The 21,277-nt window shown below is 44.0% G+C and overlaps 1 protein-coding gene across 4 annotated transcripts in view; it reads left to right on the top strand.

The window, feature by feature from the left end:
* Window positions 1-21,277, top strand: part of TECRL (trans-2,3-enoyl-CoA reductase like) — a 117,750-nt gene that overhangs the window by 63,183 nt on the left and 33,290 nt on the right. For 2 of the 4 annotated variants that reach the window (XM_043513464.1, XM_043513465.1), the window contains exons 3-4: window positions 6,306-6,350; window positions 10,764-10,852. In XM_043513464.1, coding sequence (XP_043369399.1) covers window positions 6,306-6,350; window positions 10,764-10,852 — 134 coding nt within the window. Of the gene's footprint in view, window positions 1-6,305; window positions 6,351-10,763; window positions 10,868-21,277 lie in introns of all 4 variants that reach the window. The other 2 variants (XM_043513463.1, XM_038399988.2) reach the window with 1 other exon arrangement.

The raw sequence follows: 21,277 nt of genomic DNA, 5'->3' as shown, positions 1-21,277 counted from the left end.
ACTGTCAAAACACATGGTTGGTCTGTGTCACAGTTCAATAACTTCTCAACCACTGTTGTTGCTATGCAAATAATATATAACAAAAATAATCATCAGAACAGGGAAAGGGGCAAAGGGAAAGTATATGGAGATTTTAAAATCTACAATAGGAACACAGGAATTGCCAGACTGGATTCAACCCAAGAACCATCCAGTCCAGTTTTCTGCCTCAAACAGTAACAGATGCCGGATGCTTCAAAAGAAGGTGCAAGGAACTTCCTCACTTCTAGTAGGTAGAGATTGGTTTAAACCCTGAACCCTGATGGTTAATATCCCTTCCAAACTTTGTTAGTATCTTTGTATTATCATACCTTTTGAATCTCACTGAGTTGTTAGCCTTGATGGCATCCATGTGGCAATGAGTTCCACTGTCTAATTAGGAGTTGTGTGGGAAAAAATGGTTTCATTTTCTCAGTTTTGAATGATTTTTCTTATGGATGTGTGCATGCCTCTTTAGACATGGGAGAGGTAGAGACAGCCCTAGTTGGGCAAGCTAGAGAAGGGCAAAGCAAGCAACCCTGGAAATGGAAATGATTACTCCATGAGCGCAGTACGTTGGTGGGCAGCAGTGGCTCAGCACACGCAGTAGCAAGGGCAATCGCTTCCAGCCAGCACCAAAAGTCAGTAAGGAGTGACTCAAAAATTAGTGTTCCCAAGTCATATGCCTGAGTGTCTAAATAAAACTACCTATTTGGTGGGAATGCACTGATGAGTTTTGAAAATCTCTCTGTAATCTCTACCTCCTTGACAAAACATGCAGTCCCCAGTATGTGTCACCTGAGTGATATTTGGAAATATTTCAGTAATCAAATAAGGCCAATATTCATACTGTTCAGGAAGTGTATTTTTTTGTCTTGCCAATCCCTAATGCAATAAATACATCTTTGTAACGGGTTCTGCACAGTGGTGAGCTGGAGCCAGTTCGCATTGGTTTGCGTGAACCGGTTGTTAAATTTTGAAGCCGGTTTAGAACCGGTTGTTAAAGGGGTGGGCAAACTGTGGCCCGCGGGACCGTCCTTTCCATCCCGCCTGAGTTTTCGGCTGGGAAAGCTCCCCTGAGAATTTTTACTCACCCAGTGGCACTCCGGGCCTTCGGCGGCACTTCGACAGCAGGTCCTTCACTCGCTCTGGGCCTTCGGCAGCACGCCCGGAGAGACTGAAGAATATGCCGCTGAAGTGCCGCCGAACACCCAGAGCGACTGAAGGCACCATATCTTCAGCTTCTGGCAGCTCATCATTGTATTGGAATTTTTGGTGGTAGTCAAACTTTTTAATCTGAACTTTGTGTGTGTGTTTTAAAAATGGCTTTTTGACAAAACAGAAATTGTGATTTGAAAAGTTTTTTGGGGAAAAAAAACAGTGTTCATTTTCTCCATGAAAACCTGAAAGAGTCAAAGAAAAAATGTAGAAGGTTCATGTCAAAAATTTTCCCTGGAAAAGAACTCGTTTGTGACCAGCTCTAATAACTTGGCTTTTATTGTAATTCTGCTCGACCAGTGTGGTGTTTAGATTAATGTGTTGAAGCTTTTCCAAGCCCCGTACAATGAAGCTTTGGTCCATAACAGTGGCTATGAGGCTTTGCTGCAATGCAAATAAATATGAGAATGATCGAAGAATTTCAAAGCATGTCTTGTAGTGATAGATTCAAGGAGCTTAGTCTATTTAGCTTAACAAAGAGAAGGCTCAGGAGCGACATGATTCGTTTATAGGTACCTACATGGGGAACATCCGATGAAGTGAGCTGTAGCTCACGAAAGCTTATGCTCTAATAAATTTGTTAGTCTCTAAGGTGCCACAAGTACTCCTTTTCTTTTTGCGAATACAGACTAACACGGCTGCTACTCTGATACATGGGGAACAGAAATTTGATAAATATAGGGCTCTTCAATCAAGTGCAGAAAGGGATAGCAGGATTCAATGGCTGGAAATTGAAGTTAGACAAATTCAGGCTGGAATTAAGTGGCAAATTTTTAACAATAGGAGTAATTTACCATTGGAACAAGTTACCGAGGGTCATGGTGAATTTCTCCATGATTGGCATTTTTTAAATAGAGATTGGATGTTTCTCAAGAAGATATGCTTTAGTTCAAACAGGAACTAATTCAGGAAGTTCTATGACCTGTGTTATACTGGAGATCAGACTAGATGATCACAATGGTCCTTTCTGGCCTTATAAGTAAAAAATATATTAAAAAAAATTATAGGGATGGGCACACTTGCTTTGCCTAATTTTATACCCACCCGAACATCAAGGGTTAAAAGGTATGATTCAGACACACATGTTTTGGGGATTGTGTTTAGACAGTAATAGATGGCTCAGAGGAGGAACGCTAATGAAGAATTAAATGGTATATAAAATTATGCATTGTACAAGGATATGCCCTTTTAACAGACTGGAGATTGTCTGCGTTGTTCTTCCAGCCCTAAAACATAACACAGGATTCTCTTTAGCTAGAATCTCTCTCTCTCTGGAGCCAACAGAGCCCCATTTGGATTAAGACTTCCTTGAAACCAAAATGTCTCATTTCAGTTTCAACAAAAGAGCATACTTTGCTGAAATGTCTCTCCCCCCCCCCAAAAAAAATGTTCCTACCAGCTGTAATTATGGTAACACCTATGAGCTAGTCATGGAGCAGAGCCCAATTGTGCCAGGTACTGTGCAAACACAGAACCAAGAGATGGTTTCTGCCCCAACCACCTGAAAATCTAAGCAATTGACAACTCAGTCCCTGCAATATTCTACAGATTGTGAAGCTCACATGCAAAACATAAAAATCTCTTCTTCGTGGAACCTGAGAGTAGCTGAGCAGCACAGTCAATTGAGATTAGCTGCATATCCTAGTTAAACCAAAGGTCTTCTTGCATGGAGAAGGTGGAGTTAAAATGATATATTTATGTTTATAAACTGTTTATAAAGCAATGGTGTGCTTGGCATAATGCACTGAAATGTAGGATTACATGCCTAAAAGCACTGCCTCTATTTGCCCTATTGAAGATTATGAGTTGTGCCTCAAAGAACAGAATCAGGCAAATTGTTTTTTATTGAAACATACAGTAATGCAGGGTGAAAGAAAAATCAATTTAGCACAAGCACATCGCATTTTGGGCCCCAGTAACTATTGATATCTGCTGTCCTGGAGCAAATCATATCCTCGACACGTCTGACAGCTGCTATTTCTCTATCTTTCTTTTGTTATCTCTAATAGCCATGGTCTGTTCTGCTACCTTGAGAAAACTAGTTGGTACTTATTTGATAGATAGGGTTTTTCTTGTGCTTCTAGCATCAGTTTGTGGATAATTCTTTGGCCTGAAGAAATCAAAGCTAAAATTGATCTGTGTCACCAGTACACCTTGTGTAGTCCAATGCCTGTACTCTGCTACTGAACTCTCTGACAAAAGTTACTCTCTCTGCCATAAAACAAGAAAAATCTAGGCTGCATTCTTATATTTTAGGGACTGTTTGCTAATGTGTGCATGCAACTTTGCTGTCCACAGCTTGTCTAATTGCAGGAGCAGGGTGAATAATGTATATTTTTGTTTCTTGGCTATTTTTAAAAGTAAAAATAAATATCTTGGGATTAGCCTGAAAATGGCAAATTTTCAGTGAATCAAAAAGTTGGAAAAAAATTCATTTCAGGTCAAACAAAACGTTTAATTTAACCCCAAGAGAAACATTGTATTTCAATTTTAAGAATGTTTAACCTTTTTAAAAAAATAAAATAAAAAAAGGACATTTTGAAACTATAAAGTCATTTTGATCAAAAAAATCAAAAACTTTCCAAATGAAAAGTTTGATATTTTTTTCAGATTTTTTTTCTTTCAAATAAAAAAAACCTGTCAGAATCTTCATGAAACATTTCAGTATTAGTGAATAGTCATTTTTTATTTTAAAAAAAATTGGCCACAAAACTTTGTCCAGCTCTACCTGCTTGTACATTTTTATTAGAAGCTTTGTCAAACAAAGATTTTATTTTGCTGTCTTCTAACCATTACAAAACACCTTGCATCTCTCCAAAGTGCTCAGCTTCCATCAGTTTCAGGTTGACGATCACTACCAATTTAAAGGTTTCAGACTAGCAGCTGTGTTAGTCTGTATTCACAAAAAGAAAAGGAGTACTTGTGGCACCTTAGAGATTAACAAATTTATTTGAGCATAAGCTTTCGTGAGCTACAGCTGTCTGCATCCGATGAAGTGAGCTGTAGCTCACGAAATCTTATGCTCAAATAAATTTGTTAGTCTCTAAGGTGCCACAAGTCCTCCTTTTCTTTTTACCAATTTAAACAGCAACCTAGTAACCAAATGATATTTATATCCTCCACTGTTCCTGTGTTTTCTCACAATAAAGAAATTAGAATTTTGAGCAACCTTTCATGTATGTTAACAAATGTATCACAGCCCTAAAGAAACAAATGGCTGTGTTTGAATTGAATGGATTGGCTAACTGGCTGGAAGGGAGAGGTCTTTCTACACCATGGACCCAGTTTAAAGTCCCAGGGATTGCAGCTTTAGTTTCAGAAAATTTGACTCCTGATGTGTTTGTTGTTAAAGACAGGTTATTGCTTTGTGTCCAGGCTAGTGCATTTGGATCAATATTTATGCCCTTGCTGAGAGGAAGGTGAAGTTACACATCTTTAAAAGACTGGCTGCTCCTCTAGGCCTTGTCTAGGAAAATAAGTTATGCTTAAAAAATACGTTTGTTAACATGTTTCAAAACCACAAATGCAGACGAGGGTTTAACGGATTTAAAACACGTTAGATGGTTGTGATCAACCCTGGGGGATAGAGGGATGCAGCATTGTTGAGAGACAACTAATATGTGTGCTACATAACCTATATTACTTGTCTAGACATGGCCTTAACAAACCACCCTGCATATAAGGTTTTGCCTCTAGAGCCTGATTTTAAGTGTGCAATTGATGAGGGTACCAACAGAAATAATCCAGAACCTCCCCCATTATTTGCTTCACAGGGGCCTTCTGTTTTGTTCTGACAGTGACTTATTTGACGCATGAGGGGATTTTAAGACGAAGGAGAGAGTGTGTCTGGGTGACAATCCATGCTGGTTTTTCACCCTCAGTGAGACCGGACAGTTTTTATGTTCTTAAAAACAATTATATCCATTGCTTTTATGTCAGATTTCCCATGGAAGTTCTGTAATCATACTCTGGGTTGTTTGGCCTTGTTCTCCATCCAGTCTGATTCAGGGTTGTGAAGATGGATCTAGTTCTGCCAGCAGCCAATGGCTGCAAAGCACTGCTGGGGATCTCCAGAGGAGAGAGGACAACTGGCTGTATCCATTTCCCCAGCAAGGTATCCTTCCCCTGCAGTGGGGGAAGGGGCGGTATAGGAGATCTTTCAGTGGTTCCATGCTACTTGATGATCCTCCTATATGGGGGATATCTAGGGGCTGGATCAGGGGATTAGAAGCGCTTTGCACTGGAGGAATGTCACAAAGTAGGGCCAAAGTTCCTCTTTTTTTCCTTTTGACATATTATACTGCAGAGTCCCCCCCAAGGTGGAGTTTACAGGCTTGCAGGTGGAAAATGCAGATGGTTGAAAATTTTCCATCCAAGCTCTTTTATTTATTTATTTGTAATGGAAAATTGGGGTTTCAGTATGTTCACAGATGTCAGCTTTCCTCAACAAGTATTTTATTTTTTATTGGAAACCCCCAAAACTGAAAAAGGGGGTGAAAAACTGAATATGTTTCTGTTTTTAATCTGAAAACCAAAAAGATTTTGGTTTTGGAGGGCTTGGGGAGACATTTTCATCAGAAGTTTAAATTCTCACCAAATTTTTCACCATAAAATAAGTTTTTACTGAATTTTTCAAACAGCTCTAGTAGAAAACTCAACTTTTTCCTTGGAAGTTGGGCAAGACTGATATGGAAATCAAATAAATGGCTAAAAGAAACATGGACTGCTTCCCCCTCCACTCCATACACACACACTCCTTGGTGTAATTATGCCGCACCAAGGCTTGGGCATTCACACATACGATACTCATCTACTAATTGCACACTTGACATTCAAACCGAGCCAAGCAGACAGTTTGTGATGGGAAATTTCCCCTATAACTATATGTACTGTACTGCATGTTCATTCCATATTTCCACTCTATTTGACTTTTAGAGTTAAAACACATAGACAGTTTTATGGTCTCACGGTTCTAGCTATTATCTAAAAGGACACTGTTGCTACTAATAAGAAATGAGGTTTAGAAGCTACACCATGAAATTAAATGTAATTCTTTATGAATTAAATAGGTCCCCAGTGGAACCCTTCCCGTATTGGCCTGCGACTAGAACGCAGTAAGTATTTATTTGGATGTCAAACCACCTACTCGTATATTACGAATCTGTTAGCTGGTGTTTCTTCCTAACACTATTACACCATATGGGCTAAGCCATTAGCACTTTTGCTAATTAATATGTATGACTAGTTAATTAGCTTCCCCTCAATTAAGGAATCTGTCTGAGGATTTTCATATTACCCTCGCTCAGTATGCACCATCATGTCAAATATTAATATTAGTATGGGGCAGCAGTTTTCATTGGAAAACTGCCAGTGCCACCATCAGGAGTGGATTTACCATGCAACAAACCATGCAGTGGCACGGGGCCCCCAAAATGCAGGATAAATATCGGACAACCTGCCCTCGAGTCCCGGCCGGTGGTGCAGCAGGGCTCAGGCAGGCCGTCTGCATGCCATGGCCGGTGTCCCTATACCGCTCCCGGAAGTGGCCGGCTGCTGGCACATGTTTGCATGCCACTGGCAGGCAGGGGAGGCAGCTCCGCACTCTGCCCCCACCCCCGGACAGTGCACGAAGACCCACTCCCACCCCCTCCTCCCAAGGGGCGCGTAGAGACTTGCCAGCAGCAGTGCAGCAGGGCTAAGGCAATTCCCTGCCCAGTCTGCATCCTTCCCTCCCTCCACTCCACTCCCAGAACCAGCCGGCATGTCCCTGCGTCCCCAGGGTGGGGGTGGTGTGTGTGTCTTTGCATGCTGCCCCCTCCATGAATGCTGACTCTGCAGCTCCCGTTGGCCGAGAACTGTAGCCAATGGGAGCTGCTGGGGAGGTGCCTGCGGGCAGCGGTGCACAGAGACACCCCCCCTCCCGCCTAGGAGCTGCTGCCAGAGTGGTGTGTGTGCCGGTCACTTTGGGAGCTGCACTGCCCACCTCTTGCACCCCTGCCCCAGCCCAGAGCCTGCACCCAAACTTCCTCCCAGAGCCCACACCCCCTCACCCCTCCTCCCATACCAGAACCCCCTGCCCCAGTCTAGAGCCTGCACCCAAACTTCCTCCCAGAGCCCACAGCCCTCATCCCTCCTCCCACACCCCAACCCCCTGCCCCAGCCTAGAGCCAACACCCGTCACCCAAACTTCATCCCAGAGCCCACACCCCAACTCCCTGCCCCAATCAAGGTACCTGATTTTATTTTCATTTACTTCCCATTACTTATAATATAGGAGAAGGAGGAAGGGGAAAAAAAGGATGAAAATGGCGGGGGGTGGGGGGTGGACAAGAGATAATGTTCTTTTTCTTGGCTGGGTCCCAAGGGTGACCCCATGAAAATGAAGCTGCTCACAGGGCCCCACAAACTCTAAATCCGCCACTGGCCACCATCATTGCTGACACCAGTCATCACCTTTCTTGGCAGCCTCAACAGAAAAAGCGAGGGCTGAATGAGCCATTGAGACTGGCCTACGGTCTCTCTCATTTACATAGTTCTTGAAGGACATGGGCAGTGAGCGGAACTTGGATTGCCAGTGCCCAAGCTGCACCTGTGTGAATCAATAAAGGACTTCATATGCCAGTGACGTGATCCTGTACCCTTTACTTCCACTGGCGCCTTCGCAGAGTAGTGGGCACTGTCTAGGATTCTCTGCTCCATGCCTCCCTGCAGTTCCTTTGTTTTGACCCTGTGGCTTTTTTCCCCCCTTCCATTCATTGCATTCATTTGTTTGCATTCATTGCCCCTCATAATTAGTTGATCCTTGTTTTTCTGTAGCCCTCCTCCTCATTTTTGTTGAGGGATGGCTGCATGTGGGGGGGGTTTGGGTGGAGTCGTACCTATGTCTCTAGGGATCAAGTAGGTTAGACACTTTAATTGCATTCACTTTTCAGTTCTTTTCACTGAGCCATGGGCATTGTCTGAGGGGGTCTGCTTTGTGTCCTCTTCTGGATCCCTGATTCTGAACCTGTGATTCACCCCTTCTTTTTTTTTATTGTTTGTCCCCCACCATTTAGGTGATCCTTGGTTTTCATTGTGGCTCCTCTTTTGTTGAATGGGCAGCCATTATTGTTTACCCACCGCTGGTGCACTTTATATGTACCTTTCACCCCACTTCCCGCTCTGCACTGTTCTGATGTGTCCCAAGCAATCTGTTCCCCTTTGCCTTTCATTTTCTTTGTTTGTAGGTGGAAACATACCGAAGCATCCTCATTTGTGTGTGTGTGTGTGTGTGTGTGTGTGTGTGTGTGAATTGTTTGGATTTGTGAGAGAGTTGGCCAGTTTGATGTTCTGTGTGTGAAGGCCACTCTTGTTTCCAGGTTTAGGCCCTTTTGAGAGCCTTGCTTCCTCACACAGAACATCAAACTGGCCAACCCTCTCACAAGCCCAAACAATTCACACACACAATTGAGGATGCTTCGGTATGTTTAAGCCTACAAACCAAAGAAAACAAAAAATAAAATGCAGACAGGACTACACTCTGTCCTTGTCCTGTATAAGGAATTCCCACTGAAAGCGACTTTTTATGCCAAAATGGGGAATAGAATGTGGCTCATATTTAAGTGCAGCCAAACTCACCCATTAGTTTGGAATCTAGCCCTGTCCATACAATGTGGCTTTCCTTATGGGGTGTTAATCACTAGCCCATTGATTTCAGTGAGATTACTCTCAAGGTGTAAGGTACAACTCCATGTAAGTAAGGGTGGGAGAATCTCAGGCCTAGGTTGCAAATACTTCACAAAGTCAGAAAGAGACAAAAACCATTGGATTTTACATTTGACAAATGCTCTACGGCCACCATTTATTACAAGCTAGAAACAGAAATAACAATAGCCTGCTGACTTGGATGATATGTAAAGACACTTGGACTTTCTCCCAAAATATGAAACAAATTTTTGGAGGTTGAAATGGTTTTGTCAGTATGCTGTTAGTAGTATTCCAGTAGCAGCCTCTGACGGGGTTGGGACTCACCACCACAGTGCTTCCTGCTGTTCACTCTGGGAATTAGCTCAGTTCATGCGGAGCACCCTCTGCCAGTGGTGTCCCGTCTTTCTCTCGCCCTAGATTGGCGTCTCGACCCGTGTTGCTCCCAGCTTGTGGCGTCCTCTTCGGCACACTGCCCTCCGGCAGTACCCACTGCTCCGATCTCACCCCCTTCTGGGGGTTTGGAGTTATCAGCAGTCCTTCTCTTCACCCCAGCCACAATGGCCAACCTCACCCCACAGTCTAAGTCCTTTTGGCAGGGATCTTGTGCAGTCCATGATGGCCACTCCTAATGGCCAGGTGGAAGTGCAAGGGGCCAGGGGGGGGACCCAGGCCCACCCTCTACTCTGGATCCCGACCCAGGGACCCTTTGGTGGCAGCCTTCCTGCCTGGCCTCCTTCTCTCCCTTTGTCCGTCCCTCTCCCTGGGCTGTTTCCCCTTTGGCCCCTTTGCACCAGGTAGGCCCTTTTTCTCAGGGCCCGCAGCCTGGCAGGAGTTCCCTTCTGCTCCCCATGCCTGCCCAGCATTGCACTGTCCCTGGTGCTAGTCTCCTCACTCAGGAGACAGACCTTCATCCTCTGAAGGCCTGGGAGAGACTGCCTGCTCACTTCCTGGGCAGCCTTTATATAGGGCCTAGCCTAGCCCAGCCCTGATTGGCTGGCTGTAATACTGGCCCTGATTGTCTCTAACAAGTCCTCCCTGATTGGTTGCCGCCTTGTGCAGCTGCTCTGGCCTGCATCACCCCACCACAGCCCCACTGATGTATAAGTGCATAATGAGAAAGAGACTTTGCCCTGAAGAGCTCACAAGTTAAGTAGACTAGAAGGACAAGGAGAAATAGGTGAAGTAACTCAGCCAAGGTCATGCAGCAGGTCAGTGGCAGAGCTGGGAACAAACCCCAGGTCTCCTTACTTTCAGTCCACTGTCTGACTAGGTCCAAGAAGGTTGACAGAGAGTTCTTGGGTTATAGGAGCTTGTCCAAACAGAAGCTGACTTCCTAATTGCTGCTGTTCCACCCATCACTAATTACCACTGAGCATGAAAAAAACAAACATTTGACCAGAAACAGTTCAGGAATTCAGAGGCTGAGACATCGTCTCACATGGTGCCTTTCTGTTAAACCTTCCAAGGCATGGTCTAAAACTGCTTTACAAAAGGGTTTGTGCAATTATGAAAAATAAGTCCCTTATAGAGTAGATGAACATGAGTCAGGCACATAACAACTGTTGTGCATTGCTTCTCAATGCGGTGTCATCTTCACACTTGAATCATCATGAGGATAAAATCTAATACAAATCCTACGTGCACTAGACGTGGAGAGTAAGAACTGAAAGCACCAAATACATCAGAAAATAAACAGCTTCCTTTTTACTTCAGGCCCAATTCATAGGGTGGAATGTGAATTGCAACCACTGCTTAACTCCTGTGTGTCTTGTATTTTATGGTGAGTCATTGCAGGGGATGTATTATTCAAACCATTTTATCTTGCTTCTTTGTCATTCTAGATGGGCCCTATTTGAAGGATTCCATTAGCATTCAAAGCTTGGCAGTTTCCTCCATCATTACTCTGTACTTTACAGATCTGGGTCAGCAGGTCAGTTGGACCACAGTAAGTATGTCCTTGTAACAACCAACACGATAGATCTTAATGTAAAACACATTTAAAGCTTCAGATTGCTCCCACTTCCTTGGCCTGTCCTTCTCTATGTCCAATTGCATAATTATTTTATCATCCCTCAAACCCAAATTATATGATAGTCAGCCAAGTTATCAACCTAGTAACTCAGACATCCAATTAAAGATTAGAGGATGGACATAACAATAGTCCCTGAGGCAAAAAAAACTATTTTAAAAACAATTTTATCTTATCGTAGGCTAACATACCAGTGAAGGACCTTTAACCAAAGATGTTTATTTATTGCAGAGGCTCTTTGGGTTTCAGAATGAAAGGAGATACAGATATAAAACTTTACTAAAACAGGAAGATAATCTGATTGTAGTAATTTAGTGCGTTTACCCATCAGTTCACCTGAAAGGGGAATAGGAAGGATCAGGCTATAGATTACGTTATGAAGCTGACTAACGAAGCTAAGGATGCCAAGGTATTTTAACCTCTTTGATACAGAGTGCCACAATGACAGAATTAATTTTTAATAGATACTGAAATTTACTTTATGAAATAGCAACGTAGCAATATTACAGTAGCGCCTGCGGGAGGGGGCTGACTGACCATTGTGCTAAGCGCTGTACCAACACATAGTAAAAGGCAGTCCTTGCCCCAAAGAGATTACTGTCTAAATAGACAAGACAGTTAAAGAGTGGAGAGGAAATAGAGGTATACATCACACATCAGGTTGCAGAGGTGGGATTAGACGCCGGTCTCCTGAGCTCAATCCAGTGCTCTGTCTACTTGACCATGCTGCTATACCCTATGACTTTTCTATAAGGTATGATATGTGATTTTTGGGAGCCTCAGACCCATCAGCAAACAGAGCTTTTGGGGAGGAGAGGGGAATTCCTGGTTTTTGCATGCGGAAACGTACGTTATTTAGAGTTGCTTGGTTTCTGAAAGTGATAAAAGGAAGTATGTAGTCATTCATAGCAATTAATACTCTGTAAATTACTTATACTTCTTTTAATGTTGCATTTGAATTAGTTTTTAATTGCCATCGATGAGGAAGGATCCAGATTCTCACAACCTTCCCCATACTGAGTATTCTACTACTTAACAGTCAGAATTAAAGCCCTTCTCAATGGACTAGATGGAGCCATATTGCATGAAGGGCAGTGTGGAACTGCTGCCTCCCAGAGGCAGCCCTGGGATGGAATTGTGACTCAGGGAGCCACCCACCGCTTGGACAGGAGGGAGTGAATGACCACAAGTCTTAGAAGGGAACAGCTTCCTCTTGGCATGTGCCTCGGCAGCTACTCTTGACCCTCTCCCAGCCCTCTTGTTGGAGGGGCATGCAACAAGAAAGCAGGGCCTCTGCTCTGCACCAAGCCAAAGATCCAAGTAGGTCGAGCCAGGGCTTGGAAAGGCAGGGGAATGTGACTGTCCTGCTGGCCTTGAGCATGGCCAGGGCCCAGTCTAGCCCACTGTGAGGAAGGCTGTGAGAATCTGGCCCTTAGTATTTCCATTTCTTGGTCAGAATCAATAGGGGAAGCTAATTGGTAGCATGTAGCCACAGCCCTGCCACGGGGCAGGGGAGCACAGGAAAGATTCCCACTTTAGAGAAGCAAAATGTTTCTTAGAGCTGCTCGCTTGCGCTGTGGGAAATTAATCTGTGACACCCCCCCCTCCCGGGGACACAACACATATCCCCCCTCCTCCCAACCAGATACTAGCCCTTGTGCTCCCTGAAATATACAGGCTGCCATTCCGGCTGGTCCTTACAGGGTAAGTCTTGGCTGCCAAGCCTGGGCTAGCTTTGTACACGTGGAGCATCCCCATTGCAAAGTGCTACCTGTGCTTGACCCATGTAACTGCATCCACGATTCGGTACTAGCCATTGTGCTGGGATGGATTTCTGGGGGCATAGCCCATGGTTCTTAGTGGTGCATAAAAGCGGGCTACTCTATTAATTCATTCACAGGGTGCTCTCTCTCTCACCTCACACGGAGCTGCTGTCTGTGGCAGGGACAGGGGACAATGCTTTATGAACATAACCTCCAAGTGGGGTTACTCATTGTTTATGCAGATAGTTCTGAAGGTGAAAGCAAACAGCATTTGGCAGCAAGAGCTTTTAATGAGCATGTCATCCAGGAACTCAGTTTGCAAACCACCAAGTGGGCCATAGCACACTCAACTGACTTCTCTACTTCTCCACTTCTTTCCTGTCCGCCACGCTTAGAAGTGGGTCTTCACATCACACCTTCCCCAGGAGGTGGGTGTGAGCTTCTGGACAGCTGACCGTATGCTGGTAGGAGGATTTATTGGATGGCATCTCTGTATGCTGCACTTCCACAGCCATTGAGCAGGCAACAGTTGGGTTAAGACACAGTGCAGAAACAGGGAGTAGTTAGACAGGAATATCCAACCCCGATGGAATTGTGGGATAGCGCTGGAGGACTAACAGCACCCTCGCTTGATTCGCGTGCATTCTCACCACAAAGTAAGCATGTTGCCAGCCAGGGCCAGCTCTAGGATTTTTGCCACCCCAAGCAAAAAATTTTTTGCCCATCCCCGCTTTTTTTCGTGCCCCCCCTGCCACCAGCTCTGCCCCAACTCCACCCCTTCCCCAAATCCCCGGCCCTGCCTCCTCCCCGGGTGTGCCTCATTTCCCCCCTCATTGCTTCCTGCGGCATGCCCCCCGCAACCCTCTGCCCTAGCTCACCTCTGCTCCTCCTGCTCCCCTGAACAAGCCACCGCTCTGCTTCTCCCCCCTCCCTCTCAGGCGAGGGAGAGGCAGCGCGTTCAGGGGAGCAGGTGGAGCGGAGGTAAGCGAGGGTGGGGGGGGAGCTCAGGAAGTAATGGGGGGGAGTAGAGGAACCAGTTCCTCACACCAGCTCGCTTCCGCTCCACCACCACTGCCTCCCCCGAGTGTGCCACCTCTCGGCTTCTCCTCCCTCCCAGACTTGCCGCGCGAAACAGCTGTTTGGCGCACGGCAAGCCTGGGAGGGAGGGGGGAGAAGCGGAGCGATGGTGGCGCGCTCAGGAGAGCAGGCAGAGGTGGGGTGGAGATGAGCTGGGGTGGCGGGGGCACATTTCTAGTGGTGGCATGGCCGGCGCCGGAATGCCGCCCCTAGAAATGTGCCGCCCCAAGCACCTGCTTGATTTGCTGGTGCCTAGAGCCGGCCCTGTTGCCAGCCCAGCCTGAAGTTGAATTCCAGCTCAAGCCTACAGCCCCAGCTGTCCCTGTTAGCTGGGCTTAATGCACCCTCCAGCTTGGGTGCGAAGTTTTTCTGTGTGGAGAGATGGGAGAATTAGGGACAACATGTGGACTCTAGCTGGGATAACTCTGTAGGGAAGACATACCCACACAAGCTGAGTGTGGGCAGTGGCCCCTCAGTGCCTCCCCTGCACGGCTGTATAAGGTGTAATGGAGCAGCGATATGATCTGCCCCTCAGTAATCCAGGTAGGTAGCAATCACTGCGCAATCACTTACTGCAAATCACTTACAGAATGGACCCATTTTGACTGTGCCTAAGCAATGAACTAGTGCCTTGCAGACACATTGGCATGTTACTGCCCAACTTTTGTCCTGGCCAAGGGCAGCTTCCAGGTTAGAGCTGCAAGATGGCACATCTCTTCCCTGCAACTTGTGATGGTCTTACAGTCCTAGCCCTCTAGGCTTTCATCTGTAGGCATTTGTAGCTGTTCTGCTGAATGAATAGATTTCTGCTTACCCTGGGGGGCAGAAGGCAACACCCTGAAAGGTGCGTTCTTGGAGTCTGAATTCAGAATCGCAAGAGCATCTGCCCAATACGCTCTTCCCTTTGCATGTTTAGTTCCACTAATTCAGCCAGATCTTCATCAGGTGTAAATCAGCGTAAGTGTGTTGACTAGGGTTGTCAAATCTGACTGAAGCTATTCTGGGAGATGTTTTTCCCGAACATGACAATACAATAAATAGCCTTAAAATAGCCTATTAAAATCTCCCAGATTGTTTTCAGAAGTCACCAGGAGATCAATGCTGATTCCGGGAGACTCCAGGCCAATCCAGGAGGGTTGGCAACCCTAGTGTTGACTTCAGTGGAGTTAATTCAATTTACCATGTATGGTCCATTGACTTCCATAGAGCTATGCTGATTACACCAGCTCAGGATCTGGCTCCCTTTCTTTTTCAAGTATCCCACTGATAGGAAGGAATTGTAGAACTTTCCTGCAAAGTGAAAAGTGCTTCTGGTGCTGTTTCATGTTTGTAGATTATTTAGTTATAACAATAACTGAGTTTAATCTCTTCCTTCTCAGTGGTTTATGTCGCCTAAAACAGTAGCATAACCAAAGCTTAATTTCCCATTGTAAATAATGAATTTATAGCGAGGCATCAGTACCACAGGTGATAGCATTTTTTACTATTTAATCTATGTGTAGAAAGTCCTCTTCATGTGTTTCTCAATATTCATCTTACTACATTGTCATAGAATCATAGACTTTAAGGTCTGAAGGGACCATTACGATCATCTTGTCTGACCTCCTGCACACGCAGGCCACGGAATCTCACCCACCCACTCCTGTACCAAACCCCTAACTTACGTCTGAGCTATTGAAGTCCTCAAATTGTGGTTTAAAGGCTTCAAGGTGCAGAGAATCCTCCAGCAAATGACCCATGCCCCACGCTGCAGAGGAAGGCGAAACCCCCCAGGGCCTCTGGCAATCTGCCCTGGGGGAAAATTCTTTCCAACCCCAATATGGCAATCAGCTAAACCCTGAGCATGTGGGCAAGATTCACCAGCCAGACACCCAGGAAAGAATTCTCTGGAGTAACTCAGATCCCACCTCATCTAACATCCCATCACAGGCCATTGGGCCTATCTACCGCTAGTAGTCGAAGATCAATTAATTGCCAAAATTAGGTTATCCCATCATATCATCTCCTCTATAAACTTATCAAGCTTTGTCTTGAATCCAGATAGGTCTTTAGCCCCCACTGCTGCCCTTGGAAGGCTGTTCCATATACTAAACTGTCTCAGTTCTTGGCAGGAGGAATATTCTTCCTCTCTGTGCCATTAGTTTAAATATTCAGAACTAGTTGTTTTCGCCTAGCATTGGGAGTAGAAAAAGTTAGTTTTCTGCTGCAGAGATGCTAGTGGGATCTAAATTCATAGATCATTTTTATATGGCTCCTATAAAAATGCTACCTAGATGGGTTTGAATTCCTCATTAATTGGGTGTTGGGGTTTTGTTTAATCTATGACCAATTTTGGGTCTAATCTAGTTAGCAGAGACCTCTTTTAAATATTGCCTTGTTGTGTGGCTGACAGATAACAATACACAAGGCTCTTATTGTAAATCAGCCACAAGCCACTCCTCTGTCTATCTAATTCACGTTTTTGTTAAAACTCTCCTTATTTGGGCAGTGATTACACAATCACGTTTAGATGGGTCTGTTATCTAGCCACTAAAAGTGTCAGGCGCCATCATTATCCTCATAGTCAGAAGTGAAGATAATATGATAAAAGCCAACTCAAAGAGGTGAGAATGAAGCTTTATTAATTTGAGGTTTAAGTCTGCCAATTTAATGAGGTTGTTAAGACTGAAGACAGAACTTCATTTAGGCTTCTATTCAGCAATGTATTTAAGCATGTGCCTAACTTTAAGAACATGAGTGCCATTGACTTCAAAGAGATTATGCATATGCTTAAAGTTAGATAATTTCTGAAGTACCTTGGTGTTTGGGGGAGTTAAAATGCTTGGTTTAACAGCAGAACTGGAATACTTATTTAGGGTTTGTCTATACATACCACTTAGGAAAGTTAACTTGAATTAATGAAAGGTGTGAATTTAAAGTGGATTAGTGAAACTCCATTAAACTTCTAGGTGTATGCTTTTATTCTGAAATAAAATGGATTTCATTTGATTTAGATTAATTCACTTTTTAATTAAAATAAATTAGATTACGTCCACTTTAATTCTGAATAAGAGCATCGATGCAGGGGTTCTATGTGATTTAATTAATCCACTTTAAAGTTAATTCAGATTAATCTTTCTGAGTGTCCCCATGCAGATGCCTTAGATTGTAATGACTTAGATTATAAACTCTTTGGGACAGTGATTGTCTTTTTGTTCTGTATTTGTGCTGTGCCCAGCATAATAGAGTTCTGGACCAAGACTGAGGTTCTTAGATATTAGTGCAACGCAAGTCATTAGTAATAATCAGTTATGCTGTTCTAAGTGCAGGAAGACTTTCGTTCTCTAACTTGACTTACTACTGCACACTACAATGGATGTCTGTTAATATAAATAATACAGTTGGTTGAAAAACGGGAATTATGTTAGATGGGAATTAAATTCTTTTGATCATTTTCCATTAAAAATCATTTTTGACAGACCACGGAAACCCCTTTTTTCCCCATTTTTGAAAATTGTTTTTGTTTAAAACAAAATGTGTTCAGTAAAGTTTCAGCACCTGAAAACCAAGAAAAAAAACAAAAAACATTTTACCAAAAAATGGGGAAAAAAATCACAGAAAAAAATCAGTTTGGTCAAAGAAACATTTTTTTACTTTGGCAACCCTCCCCCCCCCCGTCTCTAATAAATAATGGAAACATAGTGAGGATGATAGCACTTTTTGTCTTAAGCCTGCTTTCCAAACTAATCAATCTACACCACACGCCTTTGAGGCAGATAAGTAATGTAATTCCCGATGTAGAGACTTGGGAAACTGAGACAGAAATGTTAAATGGTTACAAAGTAACAAAGTATACTAGCTATAAAGCTATCCCTCCCCCTGTCCCCATTCATGTCTGGGTAATGCAACTCTGTGCAGGAGGAGAGGATGTGGTTTATTGAAAGGATCAGGTATTCCTGTTCCCTGAGAAAGGAAGAAACAAGTCACCTGGTTCTTCTCTTGCTTATATAACCCACACCCACTGAGCATGCACTCTCCCCTGCTAGTGATGGCTAGGTTGATGAGTGTGCTCTAGCCTTGGTTAATCGGCTGGGGTCATTTAGCTCAAGCAGATGTGTGTTTCATGATCCTGAGTTCCCAGGTTCAGTTCCCCCTCTGCCAACAACAACCCATCCAGGTGAGTGGTGGTAAACTGGGAGTAATGCCACTGAATAAAGACATGTGAAAAGTACTTCACCTAGGAAGTAAAAATCAAATGTACAACTACAAAATGGGGAATGACTGAGTAGGTGGTAGTACTGCTGGAAAGGATCTGGTGTCTGGACCACACACAGAATATGAGTCGTCAATGCACTGAAGCTTCAAAAAAAGGCTAATATGATTCTGAGATATATTAACAGTAGTGTTGTATGGAAGACACAGCAGGTATCTGTCCAGCTCCACTCAGCACTGGTGAGGCCTCAGCTGGAGTACTGTGTCCAATGGTGAGCATCACAATTTAGGAAAGATGTGGAGAAACTGGAGAGCGTCCAGAGGAGAGCAACAAAAATGATAAGAGATTTAGAAAATCTGATTTAGGAGGAAAGGTTAAAACAACTAGGCATGTTTAATCTTGAGAAAAGAAGACTGAGGAGGGGCCTGATAACAGTCTTCCAATATGTTAAGGGCTGTTCTAAAGCAGACAGTGATCAATTGGTCTCCATGTCCACTGAAGATAGGACAAGACGTAATGGGCTTAATCAGGTTAGATGTTAGAAAAAACTTTCAGAGTAGCAGCCGTGTTAGTCTGTATTCGCAAAAAGAAAAGGAGTACTTGTGGCACCTTAGAGACTAACAAATTTATTTGAGCATATCCGATGAAGTGAGCTGTAGCTCACAAAAGCTTATGCTCAAATAAATTTGTTAGAAAAAACTTTCTAACTCTCTGGGTAGTTAAGCTCTGGAATAGGCTTCCAAGGGAGATTGTGGATTTTCCATCATTGGAAGCTTTTGAAAACAAGTTGGACGAACACCTGTCAGGGTTTAGGTTTACTTGGTCCTGCCACAGCACAGGGGGCTGGACTTGATGACTTCTGGAGGTCCCTTCTATGATTCTATGAAGTCTGTGTAAAGAAATTGGGGTATGTAAGCAGAGAATCACACTCCAAGCCCTTATGTTTCAATGTATTGTGAGAGGAAGTTGCTAAATCACCAAAGAGTAGTGGTTCTCAACCTTTTCCATAACAGGACCATCTCCTCCTCTCTAGTCCAGACCTGTTCAGGACCCCTCTCCCAATGTGGCCATGTGGGAAAATACCTTGATACCTGTTTGGGAACCCTTGGGGCAGGGCTGCTTTCCCCAGGTTGAGAATCTTTGCCACAGAGAAAGCAAATCATGTGGCTTGGACTCAATGTGAGATTGTGAAAGAGGCCAGGGAATGGGCTTGTATACAATACCGCAGTCCAGAGGTCATCATTTGGTAAGAGGCAAGACAAATGAAGTGCACAGAGTATGGGGAAGTAATGGGGGAATAGGGGTCCCAGCAAATTTGTGTGGTCAGTGTAAAGAGGAGAAAGAGAGGGCAGTAAATGAGATGCTGATAGGATCAATGAATGGGAGAAAATGTGAGATCAAGATAGAATGTGAGCTGATGGTTGGGAGGATAGGCCAGTGGATGACTGGAAGAGTGGATCATAAATAAGCCTGGGCCTGTGGATTTTGTGGCCAATTTGACGACAATTATGTGGCAAGGCCCTCTGATTTCTGTAATGCACCACCAAGGAATTCTGGGCTAAACTGAAAACTCTGCAGTAGTGACAATAGCAAAAGAACACACAATTTTATTAACTAGTTCTACATGTTTAATGTCCTTAGTATACAATTGTCTTAACATTGACTAACACATGAAGGTATCAGAAAGCTGCATTTTGACAAAGCTTTCTGATTTGTTACACCCATTTACATCACTTGAGAATCTGGTCCCAGGAAGTAGATATGCTGAATAAGAAGGTGGTTTTTTTACAGTCACTTTTCTGACCATAATTTCGAGACACAAGTGACCTCAGTTCTAAACAGACACTTGGTTCCTGGTTGAGATTTCTGATTCAATGCATAATGTTACATATAATGCATGTTGCTTTACTTTGGCACAACTGGACAAGCCATGAACTAATGCGTGTCAACACTGTGAACTTTGAAATGTAGCCTTCTGCAAAGGCAAACTGTACACACATGGTTGTTTTTGTTCTTTAGTTAATTAAGGTCAAATAGTTTTCAATTTCCAGAGCTATCAACAAAAAACAGATTGAGTTTGCCTGACACTGTATATAATGGCATAATGTTGTTTAGGCCTTTCTTTGGCCCACATACACTCTCGGCCCTTTGTTATTGCCCAGCAGCTGCAGAGAAATCTACTGATAAGGGAAGCGGGGACCTTCCTGCTGTTGAAATTGGCCAACTGGCTGATCATAATTCATCAGATGCCAGTGCTAATAAGGCCAAGTAGAATGCTGTGATTGTTTCTCTCTCTGTCTCAGGAGCAAAAGCCACAAGCATATAACTATCCTTGCCAGAATGTAAGTTTTCCAGGAAGGCAGCTGGGAGCGTAGTGAATTTTAGGACAGGAGAATGTTTTATGCACTGTTGAACATAGCACATGTGGAAAAATGGGTGCATTCATATTATAGGTCTCCCCTGTGGGTTGTTATTGTTGTAAGGGCAAAGACAATGTAGAGAGAATTCCAGGACACTAAAGTAGCTAAGTCATTTTCCTAATTGCTAAGTGTTGATTTCTATTCCCCTGACTCAGAGTGGTGCCTTCCTCGACTGAAACCCTTGAGATTACTGGGAAGGTGGGGTGCTACTCACTTTGAGGAAGGATGGTAGACTCTGGCCATCTGACCTGTCTATATTTGGATAATTTTGTAGGAACTGTGGCTTAGCAGGGTGGATTTCCAAAAAACGTTCAGCGCTGGTCTACCTCGGGCTCCTGTTGATGTTGATAGTTTTACCATTCATGTCATTGGGAGCAGAGGTAGGCCAACACTGTGTCCTGTTGGAAATCCCACTTTAAAGGTCTCTTCTGGGCTCTTACAGACCAGGAGTAACTGGGCCCTGGTCAACCAACTTCATACAACTTTCAACAGTACACTGTGGAGTTGACTGACACATTAGCTGGTGACTCTTAGAGGGCTGCCCAGTCCAGGTACTGATCCCACTCATTCCCTTGAGATGTATGGGTGATCTCAGTAAAAGCTTTAGTTTAGCAAGACAGGATAATTTAATCTATATCATAAAATAGCAAACATCTTTATGCAACACATTGAATGTGGCACTCAGGAGAGGTTTGTACTTTTAGAAGCAGGGGTCCCATAGCTAATCCCAGCTGCCCATGATCTACCCAGAGGCGTGGGAATGTGTAACAATTATATAAATAGTATTACTGGCTGGGAACCCCCAGTTACCTAAGGGACCCAGCTCCCATTAACTTTATTCTTGGACAATCCCATCCTCGTACTCGCAAACACA

The sequence above is a fragment of the Dermochelys coriacea genome, chromosome 4 (assembly GCF_009764565.3).
Source record: "Dermochelys coriacea isolate rDerCor1 chromosome 4, rDerCor1.pri.v4, whole genome shotgun sequence".
NCBI classification, from domain to species: domain Eukaryota; kingdom Metazoa; phylum Chordata; order Testudines; family Dermochelyidae; genus Dermochelys; species Dermochelys coriacea.
This window is presented reverse-complemented; position numbering and strand designations above follow the sequence as displayed.